The 18,145-nt window shown below is 46.3% G+C and overlaps 1 protein-coding gene across 2 annotated transcripts in view; it reads right to left on the minus strand.

The window, feature by feature from the left end:
* MED1 (mediator complex subunit 1) overlaps window positions 1–18,145 on the minus strand; it is a 57,523-nt gene that overhangs the window by 17,748 nt on the left and 21,630 nt on the right. For both annotated transcript variants that reach the window (XM_023204272.2, XM_023204271.2), the window contains 8 exons: window positions 17,607–17,680; window positions 13,868–13,957; window positions 10,718–10,829; window positions 9,781–9,905; window positions 9,407–9,525; window positions 6,428–6,629; window positions 1,060–1,155; window positions 839–944 (listed from right to left, as the gene is read on the minus strand). In XM_023204272.2, the coding sequence (XP_023060040.1) occupies window positions 839–944; window positions 1,060–1,155; window positions 6,428–6,629; window positions 9,407–9,525; window positions 9,781–9,905; window positions 10,718–10,829; window positions 13,868–13,957; window positions 17,607–17,680 (924 nt within the window). The remainder of the gene's footprint in view (window positions 1–838; window positions 945–1,059; window positions 1,156–6,427; window positions 6,630–9,406; window positions 9,526–9,780; window positions 9,906–10,717; window positions 10,830–13,867; window positions 13,958–17,606; window positions 17,681–18,145) is intronic.

Here is an 18,145-nt window from a genome sequence, read left to right on the forward strand (position 1 = left end):
TGCACCACTGTATTCCAGCCTGGGTGTCAGAGTGAGACTCCATCTCAAAAAAAAAAAACAAAAAACAAAAAAAAACACAAAGCTCAGATTACTTTGAATCCAAAAGCAGAGAAGGGTGACATGAAAGCAATAACTAAATTGCTCCTTTATTTGAAATTCATGTTAATACTGAAAACAACTTTTTTCTTTTATCTTTTTTTTTTTTGAGACAGAGTCTCATTCTGTCGCCCAGGCTGGAGTGCAGTCGTGCGATCTCGGCTCCCTGCAAACTCCGCCTCCTGGGATCATGCCATTCTGCCTCAGCTTCCCTAGTAGCTGGGACGACAGGCACCCAACCCCACACCGGGCTAATTTTTTGTATTTTTAGTAGAGATGGGGTTTCACTGTGTTAGCCAGGATGGTCTCTATCTTCCAACCTCATGGTCCGCCCACCTTCGCCTCCCAAAGTGCTGGGATTACAGGCGTGAGCCACCGTGCCCAGCATTTTTTTTTTTTTTTCATGGAGTCTCGCTCCGTCATCAGACTGGACTGCAGTGCAGTGGCTCGATCTCCGCTCACTGCAACCTCCACCTCCCAGGTTCAAGTTATTCTTCTGCATCAGCCTCCTGAGTAGCTGGGACTACACACGCCCACCATCACTCCCGACTAATTTTAATATTTTTAGTACAGACGGGATTTCACCATGTTAGCCAGGATGTTCTCAATCTTCTGACCTCATGATCCGCCTGCCTCGGCCTCCCAAAGTGTGGGGATTACAGGCGTGAGCCACCGCACCCTACTCAACAACATTCTGTATACATCTCTAAATGAGACTCAGATGAAAAAGGGCCAAGGCTACCTTTGAACAACTTTGGCAATGAAGTCATCTGTGCAGATGAGTGCATCTGACAGCCCTTTGTAGAGTTTACAGCTCACATGTGTTGAGTCCTGCACATCCATTACCACTGTAAGACAAAATACATAGGAAATTATTTGAGATAGATTTAGCTTCTGACTTTCCAAAAAAGACACAGGGACCAAACCGCTCAGTGAGAGGTGTTAGCCACCCACACAACTCACCACACACCAGGGAGTCATTCACAGGGTGCTGAAAAGATACGCTGAAACGAGACTCTGAGAGAGGACATACTTCAAATTGGAGGAGCCCAGGAGAATCTAAAAGGCAAAGAGAAAGATCATAAAACAACCAAATATAAGACTTCGGCCGGGCGCGGTGGCTCAAGCCTGTAATCCCAGCACTTTGGGAGGCCGAGACGGGCGGATCATGAGGTCAGGAGATCGAGACCATCCTGGCTAACACGGTGAAACCCCGTCTCTACTAAAAAAAATACAAAAAACTAGCCGGGCGAGGTGGTGGGCGCCTGTAGTCCCAGCTACTCCGGAGGCTGAGGCAGGAGAATGGCGTGAACCCGGGAGGCGGAGCTTGCAGTGAGCTGAGATCCGGCCACTGCACTCCAGCCCAGGAGACACAGCAAGACTCCGTCTCAAAAAAAAAAAAAAAAAAAGACTTCACACAGGTCGGGCATGGTGGCTCATGCCTGTAATCCCAGCACTTTGGGAGGCCAAGGCGGATGGATCACCTGAGGTCAGGAGTTCAAGACCAGGCTGGCCAACATGGCGAAACCCAAACTCTACTTAAAAAAAAAAAAAAGGCCTGATGCAGTGGCTCACGCCTGTAATCCTAGAACTTTGAGAGGGTGAGGTGGGCTTATCACCTGAGGTTCAGAGTTCAAGACGAGCCTGACCAACATGGAAAAAACCCATCTCTACTAAAAATACAAAATACAAAATTAGCCGGCCGTGGTGGCGCATGCCTGTAATCCCAGCTACTCAGAAGGCTGAGGCGGGAGAACCACTTGAACCTGGGAGGCAGAGGCTGCGATGAGCCGAGATCATGCCACTGCACTCCAGCCTGGTCAACAAAGAGTGAAACTCCATCTCAAAAAGAAAAAAAAAAAGGCCAGGTGCAGTGGCATATGCCTGTAATCTTAGCACTTTCAGAGGCTGTGGCGGGCGGATCATGAGATCAGGAGTACGACATCATCCCGGCCAACATGGCAAAACCCCGTCTCTACTAAAAATACAAAAATGAGCCAGGCATGGTGGCACATGCCTCTAGTCCCAGCTACTTAGGAAGTGGAGGCAGGAGAATCGCTTAAACCCGGGAGACGGAGGTTGTAGTGAGCTGAGATCGTGCCATTGCACTCTAGCCTGAGCAACAGAGTAAGACTCTGTCTTAAAAAAAAGAAAAAATTAGCCGGTATGGTGGCGCAGGCCTGTAATTCTAGCTACTCAGAAGGCTGAGACAGGAGAATCGTTTGAACCTGGGAGGCAAGGGTTGCAGTGAGCCAAGTTCATGTCACTGAACTCCAGCCTGGGCAACAGAGCAACACTCTCTCTCAAAAATAAAAAAAAAAAAAAGACTTCACACAAATAACATTCCTTAAATATACAGACTGAAATTCTTTCTCTCCCTTCCTTGGAAACTAAATCGCACACTTTTTTCACATACAAAACCTACTATGTCATCCACAGATGATAGAAGGAATCAGATTCCAAGGAACCTGCCAGTTTGTTATAAATTTCTCCAGAACAAAAGTAGCTAGACTTTCAATTTTCCAAGATGAAGAAATTTAATCCCTAAAATGTAAAAGTGAATTCTGAAAATAAAAGTGGCTGAGTGTCTTTCTACTTGATAAGCAGATATCCAGAACCACTGCCATAAACTCTGCTTTCTTTTTTTTTTTTTTTTTTTTTGAGATGGAGTCTTGCTGCCGCCCAGGCTGGAGTGCAGTGGCCGGATCTCAGCTCACTGCAAGCTCCGCCTCCCGGGTTCACGCCATTCTCCTGTCTCAGCCTCCCGAGTAGCTGGGACTACAGGCGCCCACCTCGTCACCCGGCTAGTTTTTTGTATTTTCTATTAGAGATGGGGTTTCACCGTATTAGCCAGGATGGTCTCGATCTCCTGACCTCATGATCCGCCCGTCTCAGCCTCCCAAAGTGCTGGGATTACAGGCTTGAGCCACCGCGCCCGGCCAACTCTGCTTTCTATCAAGTATTTGCAGCTGTTAGATGTGCAGCCCATAGTTTGGCAAGCAGAGATATAGAGGCTCTAATCTAAAATAATGTATTTATTCCACATATACATATATTTAGCCATCATCATATGTTCTTATGCCAGATGTGCCAGCAGCCTAGACACAAGGATCATATACTTTCTTTGTAAAAAGCATGCCTCTCTGTAGGATTAGCTCCATAACTACCTTATGAAAAAAAATTTTTTTTTTTTTTTGAGGCAGAGTCTCGCTCTGTCGCCCAGGCTGGAGTGCAGTGGCCGGATCTCAGCTCACTGCAAGCTCCGTCTCCCGGGTTTACACCATTCTCCTGCCTCAGCCTCCCAAGTAGCTGGGACTACAGGTGCCCGCCACCACACCTGGCTAGTTTTTTGTATTTTTTAGTAGAGACGGGGTTTCACCGTGTTAGCCAGGATGGTCTCGATCTCCTGACCTCGTGATCCACCCGTCTCGGCCTCCCAAAGTGCTGGGATTACAGGCTTGAGCCACCGCGCCCGGCCGAAAACTCATTTTTAAATGCCCTAAAGCTATCTGGAGACTTCTTACGGCATTTAAACACATGAAACAGAAGTGCTACAAGTTTGAATGTATATGCTCTATGTTATTACTCCAACTCCTAAAAATTTCTCATTTCTAAAGCAATTCTTATTTCCACGAGAAGTATCTCCTGGCCCAGCACAGTGGCTTATGCCTGTAAATCCCAACACTTTGGGAGGCTGAGGTAGGAGGATCGCCTGAGACCAGGAGTTCAAGACTATCCTACACAACATGGAAAGACCCCATTTCTACAAAAAAAAAAATGTTGCACAATGAAATAAGTATAATATAAACTTGTTTAAAATTTGACTAGATGTAGTGGTGCATGCCTATAGTCCAGCTACTGGAAGAGCCTGAGGGAAAAGTATCACTTGAGCCCAGGAGTTTGAGGTCAAAGTGAACTATGACTATACCACTGCTTTCCAGTCTTCATAACAGAGCAAGACCCTGTATCAAGAAAAAAAAGGCCAGGCGTGGTGGCTCATGCATGTAATCACAGCACTTTGGGAGGCTGAGGCAGGCAGACCACTGAGGCCAGGAGTTCAAGACCAGCCTAGCTAACACAACAAAACCCCGTCTCTACTAAAACTACAAAGATTAGCCTGGCATGTTGGTGGACACTTGTAATCCAAGCTACTTGGGAGGCTGAAGCAGGAGAATTGCTTGAACCCAGGAGGCAGAGGTTGCAGTGAGCCAAGATCACACCACTGCAGCCTGGTGACCAAGCAAGACCCCATCTCAAAAAAAAAAAAAAAAAAAGATATCTGATTTGCCTTCCCTGTTTCTTATTGTCTACCATTGCCACTGACACATGTCTATCAACAGAGCACTTCTGACTTAAGATTTTTTAAATTAACTGTGGTTAGCTAGAACAGCCAAAATTTACAGCAAGGCTTTCAACAGCCAACTGTGTTTGAAAATCATCAGCATTTAGGCCAGGTGCCATGGCTCACGCTTGTAATCTCAGCACTCTGAGAGGCCGAGGCGGGTGGATCACGAGGTCAGGAGTTCGAGATCAACCTGGCCATGATGGTGAAACCCCGTCTCTACTAAAAAAAATTTTTTAAAGTAGCCAGAGGCTGAGGCAGCAGAATCGCTTTAACCCGGGAGGCGGAGGTTGCCGTGGGCCAAGATCGTGCCACTGCACTCTAGCCCGGGCAACAGAGACTCCATCTCAAAAAATAATAATAAAAGAAAAAAAGAAAATCATCAATCAGCATTCCAGAATCCTGAGAGAAAAAAGGGCTAAACCTTCTTAAAGCTGTAAGATTAAGTTCTCCAAACAATGGGGAGAGAAAATATACTCAGGACTAAACCTGGGAAGCACTCTCCTAACAACCTAAAATTTAACCTAAAACTGGCCAAGCACAGTGGCTTACACCTATTATCCCAGCACCTTGGGAGGCCGAGTCGAGAGGATTGCTTGAGCCCAAGAGTTAGAGACAAACGTGGGTAACAGAGAGAGACACAGTCTCTACAGAAAAAAATTAGCCAGGCTTGGTGGTACATGCCTATAGCCCCACCTACTTGGGAGGCTAAGGCAGGAGGATCGCTTGAGCCAAGGAGGTAGAGGCAGCAGTAAGCTGTGATCATGCCACGGTGCTTCAGCCTCGGCAAGAGAGTGAGACCTTATCTCAAAAAAAAAAAAAAAAAAAGCCTCTCTCACTACACCATTCCAAGTTCCACCTCATGTATATCTGCTATAAGGTACAGGCCCTAAAATATCCAGTTATATTACTATGTTCAGAAAAAGAGTTAAGAACATTGCAAAAAGCAGTGGTCTCCAAATGCTAATCTACAGACTGGTTCCATCAAAATGATTTGTGGAGTTTAGATTCCTAACTCTTCCCACTGAGATTATCAGTTCATCCGCATGTGGAAACAAAGCATCTGTGATTTTTTTTTTTGAGGAGTCTCACTCTGTCGCCCAGGCTCAAGTGCAGTAATGCAGTCTCAGCTCACTGCAACCTCCGCCTCCTGGGTTCAAGTGATTCTCCTGCCTCGGACTCCCAAGTAGCTGGTACTACAGGTGTGCACCACCACGCCCAGCTAATTTTTGTATTTTTAGTAGAGCCGGGGTTTCACTATGTTGGCCAGGATGGTCTCGATCTCTTGACCTCATGACCTGCCCACCTCAGCCTCGCAATGTGCTGGAATTATAGGCACAAACCACTACACCCAGCCTGGTGTTTCGTTTTTGATACAGGGTCTTACTGTGTTACCCAGACTGGAGTGCAGTGGTGCAATCTGAGCTCACTGCATCCTCTGCCTCCCAGGTTCAAGCGACAAACCTGCCTCAGGATCCCGAGTAGCTGGGACCACAGGCGCACACCACAGCTGGCTACGTTTTACTAGCAACGGGGTTTTGCCATGTTCCTCAGACTGATTTCAAATCATGGGCTCAACTGATTTGCCCACCTTGGCCTCCCAAAGTGCTGGGATTACAGGGGTGAGCCACCACACCTGGCCATAATCTGTAGTGTTAAAAGCTCCACAGGTTTGATTTTTTTTTTTTTTTTTTTTTTTTTGAGACAGAGTCTCACTCTGTCACCCAGGATAGAGTACAATGGCATGATCTAAGCTCCCTGCAACCTCTGCCTCCCGGGTTCAAGCAATTCTCCTGCCTCAGCCTCCCAAGTAGCTGGGACTACAGTTGTGAACAACGTACAGCTAATTTGCTTGATTTTTATGCCAAAAATGAAAAAAAAGAAAAACACTTTAAGTTCCACAGGTGATTCTGATGGGCCACCAATTAAAAAACCACTAGAAAAGTAAGTTTCCATCTTCCTGTAAGCGTATCAAAGGAAAGGCAGTACCTTCTTTCAGAATAGTTCTTTTGACACAGCTTCCAATGAGGGTGTTATAGGCCACTTGGTGTCTGATCAGATTTAGGATAAGAGGAACTCGGCCAGGGTGCTGAAAGGTGATTTTGCTAACAAGGGTTCCCTGCAGACTTCGGCCATCTGGAAGAGGAGCATCCTTGTTGAGGAAATAGCAGTGCTGCTGACCAGGAAGAGCCTGGGCAAAAAGAACAGTTAACGAGTGCTATTTAGTTACCTATTGTATTCCAACCACAAAGTACCCTGAAAAAATCTGCTCAAAAAAGTGCAGAAAAGTCTCCACAGTGAATGTTTTCATCAGCTGATATTATAAATGCCAATCAATTACTCATTAGGCTGAAAAGATGTCTTTTTAGTAAATGCACAATGCTAGCGGTTTCCTAACCTAGCTAACATAAAAACTACCTTAGAAATCTATATTAAAGAGGTTCCTAAACCGTAAATGCAAAATCTCTTTTTTTTTTTTTTTTTTTTGAGACGGCGTCTCCCTCTGTCACCTAGGCTGGAGTGCAGTGGCACAATCTTGGCTCACTGCAAGCTCCGCCTCCTGGGTTCATGCCATTCTCCTGCCTCAGCCTCCCGAGTGGCTGGGACTATAGGCACCCGCCACCATGCCCGGCTAATTTTTTTTTATTTTTAATAGGGATGGTGTTTCACCATGTTAGCCAGGATTGTCTCCATCTCCTGGCCTCGTGATCCACCCACCTGGGCCTCCCAAAGTGCTGGGATTACAGGCGTAAGCCACCACCCCCGACCACAAAATCTCTATTCTTTTTTTTTTTTTTGAGACGGAGTCTCGCTCTGTCACCCAGGCTGGAGTGCAGTGGCCGGATCTCAGCTCACTGCAAGCTCCGCCTCCCGGGTTCACGCCATTCTCCTGCCTCAGCCTCCCGAGTAGTTGGGACTACAGGCCCCGCCACCTCGCCCGGCTAGTTTTTTGTATTTTTAGTAGAGACGGGGTTTCACCATATTAGCCAGGATGGTCTCGATCTCCTGACCTCGTGATCCGCCCGTCTTGGCCTCCCAAAGTGCTGGGATTACAGGCTTGAGCCACCGCGCCCAGCCTATTCTTAATAAAACACCTACATAATAATAATGCAGCCAGAATTTGGTAACTACTACTTTAGTCTATTGTCAAAGATTCAAATAAATTCAAGTCCCGATGAGGTTTTGGAACATTCCATTATTATTATTATTTTTGAGACAGGGTTTCACTCCCATTACCCAGGATGGAGTACAATGGTGCAACCTTGGCTCATTGCAATCTCCACCTCCCAGGATGAAGCCCCTCAGCCTCCCGAGTAGCTGAGACTACAGGCGTGAGCAACCACGTCTGCCAAATTTTTGTTTTTTTGGTTTTTTTCTCTGTAGAGACAGGATTTTGCTGGAGGCTGAGGCAGGAGAATCGCTTGAACCTGGGAGGCAGAGGCTGCAGTGAGCCGAGATTGCACCACTGCACTCCAGCTCGGGCACAAAAAAAAAGACAGGCGCGGTGGCTTGGGCCTATAATCCTAGCACTTTGGGAGGCTGAGAAGGGTGGATCACAAGGTCAAGAGATAAAGACCAACCTGGCCAACACGGTGAAACCCCATCTCTACTAAAAATAAAAAAATTGGCTGGGCGTGGTGGTGCACACGTATAGTCCCAGCTACTCAGGAGGCTGAGGCAGGAAAATCACTTGAACTCGGGAGGCAGAGGTTGTAGTGAGCCGAGATCGCGCCACTGCACTCCAGCCTGGGTGACAGAGCAAGACTCCATCTCAAAAAAAAAAAGAAAAAGAAAAAAAAGAGTCTATCACCCAAAATTTATTCTTCTTTTTTTTTTTATATTTTTTAAGACAGTCTCGCTCTGTTGCCAGGCTGAAGACCAGTAGCGTGATCTTGGCTCACTGCAACCTCTGCCTCCCGGGTTCAAGCGATTCTCCTGCCTCAGCCTCATGAGTAGCTGGGACTACAGGCGCATGCAACCACGCCGAGCTAATTTTTGCATATTTTTAGTACAGACGGGGTTTCACCCTGTTGGCCAGGATGATCTCGATCTCTTGACCTTGTGATCCACCCGCCTCGGCCTCCCAAAGTGCTGGGATTAGACGTGTGAAACACCACACCCAGCCTCTTTTTCTTTTTTTTGAGATGGAGTTTCACTCTTGTTGCCCAGGCTGGAGTGCAGTGGTGCAGTCTCGGCTCACTGCAACCTCTGCCTCCCGGGTTCAAGCGATTCTCCTGCCTCAGCCTCCCAATTAGCTGAGATTACAGACATGCGCCATCACACCCGGCTAATTTTTGTATTTTTAGTACAGATGAGGTTTCACCATGTTGTCCAGGCTGGTCTCAAACTCCTGATCTCTAGTGATCCACCCACCTTGGCCTCCCAAATTCCCAGGATTACAGGTGTGAGCCACTGTGCCTGGCTAATCACCCAAAATTTCAACAAAGAAACGTACATTGTTGTTTCCTAATGGAAGATCATGCCCTTTTACTTCAGTACATTTCTGAGATTTCTTTTTTATTTTTGAGATGGAGTCTTGCTGTCACCCAGGCTGTAGCACAATGGCATAATCTTGTCTTACTACAGCCTCTGCCTCCCGGGTTCAAGCCATTCTTCTGCCTTAGCCTCCCAAGTAGCTGGGATTACAGGCATCCGCCACCACACATAGCTAATTTTTTGTCGTTTTAGTTAGAGATGGGGTTTCACTACATTGGCCAGGCTGGTCTCAAACTCCCGACCTCGTGATCTGCCTGCCTCGGCCTCCCAAAGTGCTGGGATTACAGGCGTGAGCCACTGCGCCCAGCCCATTTCTGAGATTTCTGTAATTTCCTGCCTTACTAAGGAAATAGGACATGATCCAGCAGTCTTGAAGAAACTTATCTGACCTCAATAATGCTATAAAGGAAGATTATGATCTTGGGTCCAAACATAACCTGTAACATTCTAGCTCCCTAAGGCTTTACTTACAGCATAAAATCTCATGTTGTGATTCAAAGGTATGGGGTCAGGGTCCTTTGATAGTTCAAACTGAGTGATCAGTTCATAGAGGGGTGCGTAAGTTGGTTGAGTTTCAAACAACGGAATTCCTGGAAAAACAAGAATCAATATAATGATCATGTTAAGATGAAAACACTGACAGCTCGGTTTCCCCTTCATGATTTCTACATTCATTCACCCAAAAGACTACTTACTAAGCATTTACTAGTACAAAGCACTATAACATCTATACCAGTTAATACTTCAATGAGGCATGTAAGACTGAAAGACATCACGATAACCTGACTTTGAAGTTTCTTTTTCACACTTATAACAAATACTAGATCCTGATGCTCAAAACTCACCTGTGCAGCTCTGCAGTTTCTGAACAAATGCTCTAGATACTGGGATTGGCTGGGGAAATTTCAAGAAGAAACAGGCAGGAAGATCAACACTGTTGGCACTGGTGATTGAGGAGAAGGAAGGGGTCCTTCAAAAAAAAGAGGGTGGAAGGGTTGGATTTTGACTTCATATAAAAATGAAAAACCCAAACACCTTTTTTTTTTTTTTTTTTTTTTGAGACGGAGTTTCCCTCTTAACGCCCAGGCTAGAGTACAATGGCACAATCTTGGCTCACTGCAACCTCTGCCTCCCGGGTTGAAGGGATTCTGCTATCTCAGCCTCGAGAGTAGCTGGGATTACAGGTGCCCACCACCATGCCCAGCTAATTTTTGTATTGTTAGTAGAGACGGGGTTTCACCATGTTGGCCAGGCTGGTCTCAAACTCCTGACCTCAGGTGATCCACCTGCCTCGCCTCCCAAAGTGCTGGGATTACAGGCGTGAGCCACCACACCTGGCCACAAACACCTATTCTTAAACATGTATGTATCACACAGACACATGAGTACAAACTCTCAAAAGCTCACTCTGTGAAACTTCCCCAAATTCCCAAACATGCTATTGGTTAATGCTGTAGTATTTCATTAAACATTTATCGTGAGGCGTGTTCTCCAGTTACTACACCAATGTAACTTCAAAAGCACATAAGATAAAAGGGGGCACTCATTAAACAGAGGAATTAGCACAGTTCTCTTCTTTCCCTCTCAGTGCAGAGAATGTGTTCTATGAGCAGACTTTGAAGAGGAACACTCAGATATCGAACAAAAGAGAAATCAATGAATGGATAAAACAAAAGGCCAACCTCTAGAAATTCAAGTAGGGTAAGAGCCAGGTTAAAACTTGTTCCATGCTGCACTTTGAGAAAAATTGACTTTGCTAGTCTAAAATTATATTTAACTTACCATTTATTGTCAACTGGATGCGACCCCATAATTAATGGTGCAATTGGGAGTTTGTACATAGCAGATGTTCCTTCAATTGTCACTGATGCATTCATGCCCAAAGATCGAGAAACTGGGGATAGGAAAGAAAAAGGGTATTCCTCAAAGTAATACAAACGACGGGGAGCACAGTATGTTTTAAAGTTAATTTTTGCAATATTTGTCAGCCATAATTTATCAGATGCTGTGATTTTTATTTTTATTTTTATATTTTTATTTATTTTTATTTTTATTTTTTCTATTTTTTTTTTTTTTGGAGACGGAGTCTCGCTCTATTGCCCAGGCTGGAGTGCAGCGGCGCGATCTCGGCTCACTGCAAACTCCACCTCCCGGGTTCACACCATTCTCCTGCCTCAATCACCCGAGTAGCTGGAACAACAGGTGCCTGTCACCATGTCCGGCTAATTTTTTGCATTTTTAGTAGAGATGGTGTTTCACCATATTAGCCAGGATGGTCTCGATCTCCTGACTTCGTGATCCACCCACCTCAGCCTCCCAAAGTGCTAGGATTACAGGCATGAGTCACCGCACCCGGCCTTTTTTTTTTTGAGACAGCCTGTAGTTCCCATAAAACTTAGAAATCAGGCCAGGCGTGGTGGCTCCCGCCTGTAATCCCAGCACTTTGGGAGGCTGAGGCGGATGGATCACAAGGTCACGGGTTCAAGACCAGCCTGCAGAAGATGGTGAAACCACATCTCTACTAAAAATACAAAAATTAGCCAGGTGTGGTGACAGGCGCCTGTAATCCCAGCTACTCAAGAGGCTGAGGCAGGAAAATCACTTGAACCCAGGGAGCGGAGTTTGCAGTGAGCCGAAATCGCGCCACTGCACTCCAGCCTGGGCGACAGAGTGAGACTCTGTCTGAAAACAAAAATTAGAAATCCTGGCCGGGCGCGGTGGCTCAAGCCTGTAATCCCAGCACTTTGGGAGGCCGAGACGGGCGGATCACGAGGTCAGGAGATCGAGACCATCCTGGCTAATATGGTGAAACCCCATCTCTAATAGAAAATACAAAAAACTAGCCAGGCGACGAGGCGGTCGCCTGTAGTCCCAGCTACTCGGGAGGCTGAGACAGGAGAATGGCGTGAACCCGGGAGGCGGAGCTTGCAGTGAGCTGAGATCCGGCCACTGCACTCCAGCCTCGGCGGCAGAGCAAGTGAGCTGAGATCCGGCCACTGCACTCCAGCCTCGGCGGCAGAGCAAGACTCCGTCTCAAAAAAAAAAAAAAAAAAAAAGGAAATCCTGGAAGTTACCTTTCTAACCAACCAATAATTATTTTTGTCAGTAAATAAAACACAAAAACAATGCAGTCCAAAAACATCATTTTTGAAGGGCTCAGTATCAATATTTACTTATTTTTTCCTCAGAATGCATTTAAGTAGGATCAAAATAAAAGGACAGGCTGGTGCACTGGCTCACACCTGTAATCCTAGCACTCTGGGAGGCCAATGCAGGAGGATGGCTTGAGCCCGGGGCTTCGGGGGCTGCAGTGAGCTGTGATCAAATCACTGTACTCCAGCCTGGGCAACACAGTGAGACCTACCCTGTCCCCCATGCCAAATTATAATAACAATAAAGGAGCCTGACACCGAGGCTCACGCCTGTAATCCTAGCACTTTGGGAGGCCAAGACAGGTGGATCACTTCAGGTAAGAAGTTCAAGACCAGCTTGATCAACATAGTAAAACCCCATCTCTACTAAAAATACAAGAATTAGCTGGGTATGGTGGTGCACGCCTGTAGTCCCAGCTACTTGGGAGGCTGAGGCAGGAGAATCGCTTGAACACAGGAGACGTAGGTTGCAGTGAGCTGAGATCACACCACTGTACTCCAGCCTGGGTGACAGAGTGAGACTCCATCTTAAATAAATAAACAAACAAATGAACAATAAAGGGATGGAGTCAATGAGGGAAGCTACAAAGGGACCTAAGGAGGTATTAGTCCGTTTCACTTTTTTTTCTTTTTGAGATGGAGTTTTGCTCTTGTTGCCCAGGCTGGAGTGCAATGGTGCAATCTCGGCTCACTACAACCTCCGCCTTCCGGGTTCAAGCAATACTCCTGCCTCAGCTTCCCGAGGAGTTGGGATTACAGGCATGCACCACCACACCTGGCTAATTTTGTATTTTTAGTAGAGACAGGGTTTCTCCATGTTGGTTAGGCTGGTCTCAAACTCCTAACCTCAGGTGATTCACCCACCTCACCCTCCCAAAGTGGTGGGATTACAGGCGTGAGCCACCATGCCCGGCTCTTTATCTTTTCTTGTATTAAGGGCAAACAGAAAATAACGTCCATTACTATAGTTCTTTAATTTAGAAAACTAACTTCATGTTTTTTTTTTTGATCAGTAACTCACTACGTTGCCCAGACTGGAGTACCATGACTGTTTACAGGCACGATCATGGTATGCTACAGTCTCAAACTCCTGGGCTCAAGCAATCCTCCTGCCCAAACCTCCCAAGTAGCTAGAACTACAGGCATAAACCACCATACCCATCCTTCTTCGCTTTTAAAACAATAAGTAAGCTGATTATCTCAGGTCAGATGGTTGATATCTCTTCTTATGACTCGCTCATTTACTTATTTATTCAAATACTTTCTTTTTTTGAGATGGAGTCTCGCTCTGTCACCCAGACTGGAATGCAGTGGCACGACCTCGGCTCACTGCAACCTCTGCCTCCTGGGTTCAAGTGATTCTCCTGCCTTAGCCTCCTAAGTAGCTGGGATTACAGGCACGCGCCACCATGCCCAAGTAATTTTTGTATTTTTAGTAGAGACAGGGTTTCACCATGTTGGTCAGGTTGGTCTCGAACTCCTGACCTCATGATCTGCCCACCTCAGCCTCCCAAAGTGCTAGGATTACAGGCGTGAGCCACTGTGCCCAGCCCAAAAGTACTTATTAAGCTCCTACTATGTATGTGTGTATATATGCATTGTGTATATACATATGTGTGTATGTACTTGTGAACCGATGTATACATATGTGTGTGAGGTGTTGTGTGTATAAGGTGCAAATAGTAAGGTCAGCAAACTCATTAGAGAATAGCAAACCGGAAATTAAAGGCAACCTGGGCACCAAACAAAACCTTTAATTCCTTTAAAATTAAAGTCTTACCATTATTCTCATGCAAAATGATGGGAGATGCAGTCTTGTCATCCAGCAGGTCAGAAGGAGAGACATAGTACTTGAGGTTCATTAAATGACCTATGAAAAATAAAACTCATAACTGTATCTTTATCAGGTAAATTACAAATACAGAAAAACATAAACATTTATTATATAAACCTATATTCAAGAAAGTAGATTAACATATATGAAGAGTCAATCACCAAAACAGCTTATGAAATATGGCAGGCATGTTGGCTCACACCTGTAATCCTGGCACTTTGGGAGGCTGTGGCAAGAGGATCACTCGAGTCCAGGAGTTTGAGACCAGCATAGGCAACACAGTGAGACTCCATCTCTAAAAGTAATAATAATAGGCTGGGCGCAATGGCTAATGCCTGTAATCCTAGCACTTTGGGAGGTGAGGCAGGTGAATCACCTGAGGTAAGAAGTTCAAGACCAGCATAGCCAACATGGTGAAACCCTGTCTCTACTAAAAATACAAAACATTGGCCAGACGTGGTGGCTCACGCCTGTAATCCCACAACTTTGGGAGACTAAGGCAGGTTGATCACAACATCAGGACATCAAGACCATCCTGACTAACATGGTGAAACCCCGTCTTGACTAAAAATACAAAAAATTAGCTGGGCATGGTAGCATGCGCCTGTAGTCCCAGCTACACGAGAGGCTGAGGCAGGAGAATCGCTTGAATCCAGGAGGCGGAGGTTACAGTGAGCTGAGATCGCGCCATCGCACTCCAGCCTTGGCAACAGAACAACACTCCATCTCAATAACAATAATAATAATAATAATAATAATAATAATAATAATAATTAGCCTGGCCTGCTGGTGAGTGCCTGTGGTCCTAGCTACTCAGGAAGATAAGGTGGGAGGTCAAGGATACAATGAGCCATGATTGTGCCACTGCACTCCAGTCTGGAAGGCAAAGAAAGACCCTGTCTCAAAAAATAAAAATAAAAAACAAAGAAATATGACAGGCGCCCGGGCGGGGTGGCACACGCCTGTAATGCCAGCACTTTGGGAGGCCGAGGTGGGCAGATCACGAGATCAGGAGATCAAGACCAGCCTGGCCAGCATGGTAAAACCTCATATCTATTAAAAACACAAAAAACTAGCCAGGCATGGTGGCACAAGCCTATAGTACCAGCTACTTGGGAGGCTGCAACAGAAGAATTGCTTGAACCCGGGAGGTGGAGGTTGGAGTGAGCTAAGATCATGCCACTGCACTCTAGCCTGGGCGACAGAGCAAGACTCCATCTCAAAAAAACAAAGACATATGACAAGATTACGTATGGATTCTGGGACTAACAATTTATTTCACACAATTGATTTAAAAAAAAAAAAAAAAGGCCAGGTGAACTGGCTCACGCTTATAATCCCAACACTTTGGGAGGCTGAGGCCAAGGCCGGAGGATCACTTGAAGGCAGGAGTTCAAGTCTAGAGTGAGTTATGACTGCACCACTGCACTCTAGCCTAGGCAACATAGTGAGACCCCCATCTCTAAAAAAATTGTTAAAGTGGCATGGTGGCATTTGACTGAAGTCTCAGCTACTCGGGGCTAAGGTGGGAAGATCACTTAAGCCCAAGAGTTAAGGGCTGAAGTGAGCTATGTTCCTGCCATTGTACTAAGGGACAGAGAAAGGCTGTCTCAAAAACAAAACAAACAAACAAAAATGGGAAGGATAGGTATTGACAGCTTAGAAATCATCACAAAAAGGTCAGGCGCAGTGGCTCATTCCTATAATCCCATCACTTTGGGAGGCCAAGGCAGGCAGCTCACCTAGGGTCCGGAGTTCAAGACCAGCCTGGCCAACACGGTGAAACCCCGTCTCTGGTACAAATACAAAAATTAGCCAGGCATAGTGGCACGTGTCTATAATCCCAGCTACATGGGAGGCTGAGGCAGGAGAATTGCTGGAACCCGGGATGCAGAGGTTGCAATGAGCCAAGATCGCACCACTGCACTCCAGCCTGGGAGACAGAGTGAGACTTTGCCTCAAAAAAAAGAAAGAAAATTGCCGGGCGCGGTGGCTCAAGCCTGTAATCCCAGCACTTTGGGAGGCCGAGACGGGCGGATCACGAGGTCAGGAGATCGAGACCATCCTGGCTAACACGGTGAAACCCCGTCTCTACTAAAAATACAAAAACTAGCTGGGCGAGGTGGCGGGCGCCTGTAGTCTCAGCTACTCGGGAGGCTGAGGCAGGAGAATGGCGTAAACCCGGGAGGCGGAGCTTGCAGTGAGCTGAGATCCAGCCACTGCACTCCAGCCCGGGCGACAGAGCGAGACTCTGCCTCAAAAAAAAAAAAAAAAAAAAAAAAAAAAGAAAGAAATCATCACGAGATACACAAATATCTTTATTTTCTCCCTCTGCTTATATGTTTATAAACCCAAGATGAGGCCAGGCGCAGTGGCTTATGCCTATAATCCCTACCCTTTGCAATGCAGTGGCAGGAAGATCACTTGATCCCAGTTCAAGACCAGCCTAGGCAACTTAGTAACACCATGTTTCCATAAAGCAATAAAAATTAGCCAGGCATGGTATCCTGCACCTGTAGTCCCAGCTACTCAGGAAACTGAGTTGGGAGGATTGTTTGGGCCCAGGAGGTTGAGGCTGGAGTGAGTCATGATTGTACGACTGCACTCCAGCCTGGGCAACAGAGCAAGACCCTGTCTCAGAAATAAATAAATAGGACTAGTGCAGTGGCTAATACCTGCTTGTAATCCCAGCACTTTGTGTAGCCGAGGAGGGAGGATCATTTGAGGTCAGGAATTTGAGACCAGCCTGGCCAACATGGTGAAACCCCATCTCTACTAAAAATACAAAAATTAGTTGAGTTGAGTGTGGTGGCACATGCCTGTAATCCCAGCTACTCGGGAGGCTGAGGCAAAAGAATCACTTGAACCCGGGAGGCAGAGGTTGCAGTGAGCCAAAATTCTGCCACTGCACTCCAGCCTGGTGAGAGCCTATGTCAAGAAAAATAAACAGGCTGGGGGCGGTGGCTCAAGCCTGTAATCCCAGCACTTTGGGAGGCGAAGACGGGCGGATCACGAGGTCAGGAGATCGAGACCATCCTGGCTAACACGGTGAAACCCCGTCCCTACTAAAAAATACAAAAAAAAAAAACTAGCCGGGGGAGGTGGCGGGCGCCTGTAGTCCCAGCTACTCGGGAGGCTGAGGCAGGAGAATGGCGCAAACCCGGGAGGCGGAGCTTGCAGTGAGCCGAGATCCGGCCACTGCACTCCAGCCTGGGTGACAGAGTGAGACTCCACCTCAAAAAAAAAAAATAAAGAAAAATAAACAGATACATAAGAATAAAAATTAATAAATAAATGGGCTAGATGCAGTGGCTCATGCCTGTAATCCCAGCACTTTGGGAGACCAAGGTAGGTGGATCAGTTGAGGTGAGGAGTTCAGGACCAGCCTGGCCAAAACAGTGAAACCCTGTCTCTACCAACAATAGAATAAATTAGCTGGCTATTGCGGTGCACACCTGTAATCCCAGCTACTCAGGAGGCTGAGGCATGAGATTCACTTGAGCCCAGGAGGTGGAGGGAGCAGTAAGCTGAGATCATGGTACTGCACTCCAGCCTGGGCGACAAAGTGAGACTCTGTCTCAAAAAAATCAAACAAACAAACAAACAAACTAAAGGTGAAATGAAAAGTAATGACCCTCAACTTAAATTAGACATGTTTCTAAACAAGCAAAATAGGATCACATACCCCCACTCCTTGGTGTGAGATAGCCAACACTTCCATGAAGAATCTTATCCAAGGGACCAGCATTAGTTGCTTTCCTGTAAGACAAGTGATCTATGTTTGCTTATATTTAATGCCTGATGATCTTGGTACACACTGTGATATGGAGTTCACCTCTCCAAAGTCTTTTTTTTTTTTTTTTTTGAGACGGAGTTTCGCTCTTGTTGCCCAGGTTGGAGTGCAGTGGCACAATCTGAGCTCACTGCAACCTCCGCTTCCCAGGTTCAAGTGATTCTCCTGCCTCAGCCTCCCGAGTAGCTGGGATTACAGGCGCCCGCCACCACGCCCAGCTAATTTTTTGTATTTTTAGTAGAGACGGGGTTTCACCATGTCGGATAGGCTGATCTCGAACTCGTGACCTCAGGTGATCCACCCGCCTCGGCCTCCCAAAGTGCTGGGATTACAGGCGTGAGCCACCGCGCCCAGCCAAAGTCTTACAATACTATCATAATGGTTCTGTCTTGTAATTGAGCATATAGCAAGTGTATTCAACCTCCAAAGTA

Source organism: Piliocolobus tephrosceles, chromosome 16 (genome assembly GCF_002776525.5).
Source record: "Piliocolobus tephrosceles isolate RC106 chromosome 16, ASM277652v3, whole genome shotgun sequence".
Lineage (NCBI taxonomy): Eukaryota > Metazoa > Chordata > Mammalia > Primates > Cercopithecidae > Piliocolobus > Piliocolobus tephrosceles.